Source organism: Rhinopithecus bieti, unplaced genomic scaffold (assembly GCF_001698545.2).
Source record: "Rhinopithecus bieti isolate Rb0 unplaced genomic scaffold, ASM169854v2 scaffold_83627, whole genome shotgun sequence".
Lineage (NCBI taxonomy): Eukaryota > Metazoa > Chordata > Mammalia > Primates > Cercopithecidae > Rhinopithecus > Rhinopithecus bieti.
The window spans coordinates 30,914-36,387 of NW_016830766.1; the positions used below are offsets into that span (position 1 = coordinate 30,914).

The window sequence follows — 5,474 nt, forward strand, 5'->3', positions numbered from 1 at the left end:
TATATAAAAATATATATATATACTTTTTTTTTTTTGAGACGGAGTCTCGCTCTGTCGCCCAGGCTGGAGTGCAGTGGCTGCATCTCAGCTCACTGCAAGCTCCGCCTCCCGGGTTCAAGCGATTCTCCTGCCTCAGCCTCCCGAGTAGCTGGGGTTACAGGAGCCCGCCACCATGCCTGGCTAATTTTTTGTATCTTAGTAGAGATGGGGTTTCACCGTGTTAGCCAGGATGGTCTTGATCTCCTGACCTCGTGATCCACCCGCCTGGGCCTCCCAAAGTGCTGGGATTACAGGCATGAGCCACTGCACCCGGCTTAATTTTTTTTTTTAAGATGGAGCTTTACTTTTGTCACCCAGGCAGGAGTGCAATGGCGCGATCTTAGCTCACTGCAACCTCCGCCTCCCAGGTACACGCAATTCTCCTGCCTCAGCCTCCCAGTAGCTGGCATTACAGACATGTGCCACCACACCCGGCTAATTTTTGTGTTTTTAGTAGAGACGGGGTTTTACCACGTTGGCCAGGCTGGTCTTAAACTCCTGACCTCAGGTGATCTGCCTGCCTCAGCCTCCCAAAATGTTGCGATTACAGGGTGAGCCACCTTGCCTAGTCTTGTCTTCTTCTTTTTTTTTTTTTGAGACAGTCTCGCTCTGTCACCCAGGCTGGAGTGCAATGGTGTGATCTCAGCTCACTGCAACCTCCGCCTCCCAGGTTCAAGCGATTCTCCTGCCTCAGCCTCCCGAGCAGTTGGGACTACAGGCACGCGCCACCATGCCCAGCTAATTTTTGTATTTTTAGGAGAGATGGGGTTTCACCATATTGACCAGAATGGTCTCAATCTCTTCACCTCGTGATCCACTCACCTCGACCTCCCAAAGTGCTGGGATTACAGGCGTGAGACACAGTGCCTAGCCCAGCCTTGTCTTCTTATCTGTGACCAAGACTTTGAAAATTGGATAAGGCCTGCTACTCACTCATATCCTTATGTATTCTTTTTTTTTTTTTTTTTTTTTTTGAGATGGAGTTTCACCCCTGTTGCCCAGGCTAAAGTGCAATGGTGCGATCTTGGCTCACCACAACCTCTGCCTCCTGGGTTCAAGCAATTCTCCTGCCTCAGCCAAGTAGCTAGGATCACAGGTATGTGCCACCACATCTGGCTAATTTTGTATTTTTAGTAGAGACAGGGTTTCTCCATGTCGGACAGGCTAGTCTTCAAGTGATCTGCCTGCCTTGGCTTCCCAAAGTGCTGGGATTACAGGTGTGAGCCACTGCACCCAGCCTTTATGTCTTGTTTTTTCTTTTTTTTTTTTTGAGACAAGATCTTGCTTGGTTTACCAGGATGGAGTACAGTAGTGCAATCACGGCTCACTGAGGCCTCCAATTCCCAGGCTCAAGAGATCCTCCTGCCTCAGCCTCACGAGTAGCTGGGACCACAGGTGTGCACCACTACAACTGGCTAATTTTTTGACTTTTTTGGTAGAGATGAGGTCTTGCTATGTTGCCCAGGTTAGTCTTGAACTCCTGAGCTCCAGTGATCCTCCCGCTTTAGCCTCTCAGTGTTGGGATTACAGGCGTGAGCCACTGCGCCCTGGACCACTCATCTTTTATAAAGCTGGAAAAGATATCTCCCATTGTTTTGAGAAAGCCTGTTGCCCAGACTGGAGTACAGTGGCCTGATCTCAGCTGACTGTAGACTTGACCTCTTCGGCTCAAGTGATCCTTGTACCTAAACCTCTTGAGTAGTTGGGACTACAGGCGCATGCCACTATGCACTGCTAATTGAAAAACTTTTGGCCAAGTGCGGTGGCTCATGCCTGTCATCCCAGTACTATGGGAGGCCAAGGTCGGTGGATCATGAGGTCAGGAGTTCAAGACCAGCCTGGCCAAGAGGGTGAAAGCCCGTCTCTACAAAAAATACAAATAATTAGCCAGGCATGGTGGCAGGTGCCTGTAATCCCAGCTACTCGGGAGGCTGAGGCACAGAACTGCTTGAACCTGGGAGGCGGAGGATGCAGTGAGCCATGATCATGCCACCGTACTCCAGCCTGGGCGACAGAGCAAGGCTCCGTCTAAAAAAAAGAAAAAGAAAAAAAAAATTTTTTTTGGTTGTATGCAGTGGCTCATCACGTCTGTAATCCCAGCACTTTAGGAAGCTGAGGTGGGTGGATTGCCTGAGGTCAGGAGTTTAAGACCAGCCTGGCCAACATGGTGAAACCCCATCTGTACTAAAAATACAAAACTTAGCCAGGCGTGGTGATGGGTGCCTGTAATCACAGTTACTTGGGAGGCTGAGACAGGAAAATCACTTAAACCGGGAGGTGGAGGTTGCAGTGAGACGAGACCACGCCATTGCACTCCAGCCTGGGCAAAAAGAGTAAAACTCTGTCTCGAAAAAAAAAAAAAATTGTTTAGAGTTAGGGTCTTGCTATGTTGCCTAGGCTAGTCTAGAACTCCTAAGCTCAAGTGATCCTCCCGCCTAGGCCTCCCAAAGTGCAGGGATTGCAGGCATAAGCTACTGTGCCCATCCTCATTTATCTTAGCCAAGAATGCTGATTGCTGTCCCCAAACCCAGTATGTATATAAAAGTGGTGGCCCAAATAATGAAGCCAATTGCTCATCAAAGTAAACCGTAGATGTAGGGGTAGCAAAGACAATTCTTGCCATCTGGATTCTTCTGTGCTGTGTATACAGATGCTCCAGTCATGTGACAAGATCATCTGCATGCTGCTGTTTCCATAGAAACCCCAGAGGAACTGGCAGATAAAAGGACTACAATTACAGAGAAAACTGAAAGACACTTCAGTGGCTTGATTCATTTATTCTACTTCATTTTGTGTTTGTCAAAATAGGTGAATGGTATATATATATTGGGATTACAGGCATGAGCCACCTCACCCAGCAATATATATATACTTTTTAAGACAGAGTCTTGCTCTCTTGCCCAGGCTGGAGTGCAGGGGCGCAATCTTGGCTCACTGCAACTTCTGTCTCCTCGGTTCAAGCGATTCTCCTGCCTCAGCCTCCTGAGTAGCTGGGATTACAGGTGCCCGCCACCACACCCAGCTAATTTCAGTATTTTTAGTAGAGACAGGCTTTCGCCATGTTGGCCAGGCTGGACTAGAACTGACCTCAAGTGATCCTCCTGCCTCGGCCTCCCAAAGTGCTAGGATGATAGTCATGAGCCACCCCGCATGGCCAAAGGCTAGAGATATATTTAAAATACACCCTGCTGAGATCATGTTTTGGGTAATGGGTGATTCTTTTTTTCCTTCCACACAGACTGTATTAAGATGGGAAGACGCAGAGCGTAGGGGCAGGGGAAGGAAGCTACTGGTTCTTCACATTACAGCACAGACCACAAATTAATTTCATTTATGAGAGGTAGCAACAAAAAGAAATCAATATCCAGTCTAATGGGGAACTGGACTAGAAAATGCAACACTAGATACTGCTGGAATCCTGGCTTCTGCAGACAAAATTCACTTTAAATGCTGCTCTTCTCATAACAAATCAAGTTAGTTCCCTCTCCAGACCCTAGGAAATCCACTTACAAAACTGCAAAATAACACCAGATTGGTTATTAGAAAAACTGGGTTCTGAACCTACCCTGGTAGAAAATTGTGGGCAAGTAGTTTAATTTCTTTAGTATTCTCCATACCAGAGGTTGTTAAGTTATGGCTGGGCACATGCTTTGTAAACAGAGTTTTACTGGTACATGTTTACACCCATTTGTTTATGGCAGAGTTGAGTACTTGTGACTGATCATCCCAGTCCACCGGCCTAAAATATTCACTACATAGTCCTTTAAGAAAAAGTCTGTCACCCAACACATAATATAAGCAATAATAATTGGCAAACTTACCCTGTAAGAAATTAAACTTAGTAAGTATTGAGTATTCGACAACTTTATGCTCAGCAAAATCTGTGAAACTAGATGAATTCACTAGTCGGGATTACATGGGAGCAGATATGGATGGAGCTGGCCAGTGTATGTTACCACAGTATCAGACAGGGACAGGGAGAATCTGGGTTCCAGAGTGCTATCTCAGATGCACTATCTGAGTAAATGCAAATCTACTAAGCTTCTTGCAGTTTCAGTTTTCCTATGCAAAATGAGGATAGGAACACAAATCATAAGTCCTGAGAAACCCCATATACACATTATTAACTCACCGGGTCATTCTCAATGGTGCGGGAAATAGCTCTGGGACTGTCAACTGGAATCTGGTTATCTAGGTGAGCAGCAATGCTTTGGCTTGCCTGGGTCCCCATGTGTAAAAAACGCCCAGGGTCCAACTGTAAGAGAAATCATTTCAGTGTCATGGGGTTATCAAACTTTTTTTTTTTTTTTTTGAGACAGAGTTTCACTCTTGTTGCCCAAGCTGGAGTGCAATGGAGTATAGCGATCTTGGCTCACTACAACCTCCGCCTCCCGGGTTCAAGTGATTCTCCCGCCTCAGTCTCCTGAGTAACTGGGATTACAGGCACGTGCCACCACACCCAGTTAATTTTTTGTATTTTTAGTAGAAACGAGATTTCACCATGTTGGCCAGACTGATCTCGAACTCCTGAACTCAGGTGATCTGGCCGCCTCTGCCTCCCAAAATGCTGGGATTACAGGCTTGAGTCACCACACCTGGCCAATCAAACTTTTTATGCTCGCTGTAACACTGAGAAGGTGAGCCATGTCTGTAACAGGGATGTCACTAACATACATTTTTCTTCTATGTAAAAAAGATCCCTGTTACTATTTAAAATTCACTAAGTCCAATGACATTGTTCATATTCTACATCTGTTCCAGTCTGTGTATTGCCTTATCAGGGATCTGTCCTATATGGAAACAAACAATTCTGTCAGAGATTATTCAGGAGCATACACAGCATAACCATTAGCAAACTTGAAGCAGGAAAGCTCTTTTAATGCGCTTGCACAGTGATGAATGGTTGCCAAAACTGTGTAATTCTCATTCTCTGTCAGTCACCTCAGTTATCAGGGGATCAGTGCAATGCTCCTCACTATGTGACAGCTATAATTACATGCCCTGTAACAATTTTCCTGCTAATTGTGCCCTGGAATAAAGAATCTTTCATTAGAGACATGTAATAAGGGAGTATGTCAGATACATAGCTAAGTGAAAGCAAACTGCTCTATAGGTAACTCAGTGAACTGTACACTGAAACCTCTGAACCAACAGAGAGGGGAAGAGGGGGGATTTCAGGAGACAAATCTAACAAAATGGTGAGTGAAAAACTCCAAAACTGAGCTTAAGGATAACAAGCCTTATGTAGAAAGTGAAAAGATGTGTTATGAGGAAAAGATTAGGGAATGCAGCCAGGAGAAGCGAGAGAACAGAAATATCATGGATAGTGTAATAAGGGCGTTGCTTAATAAATAGGTTATCATATGAAAGCTATCTGTATTTTATAGTCTCACCAAGCAGCTTCTCACCCTTTTTTTTTTTTTTTTTTTTTTTTT

The 5,474-nt window shown here is 45.3% G+C and overlaps 1 protein-coding gene across 1 annotated transcript in view; it reads right to left on the reverse strand.

Moving 5' to 3' along the window:
- DAP3 (death associated protein 3) overlaps window positions 1-5,474 on the reverse strand; it is a 59,960-nt gene that overhangs the window by 20,669 nt on the left and 33,817 nt on the right. Inside the window, 1 exon segment of the mRNA XM_017865619.1 lies at window positions 4,172-4,294. Coding sequence (XP_017721108.1) covers window positions 4,172-4,294 — 123 coding nt within the window.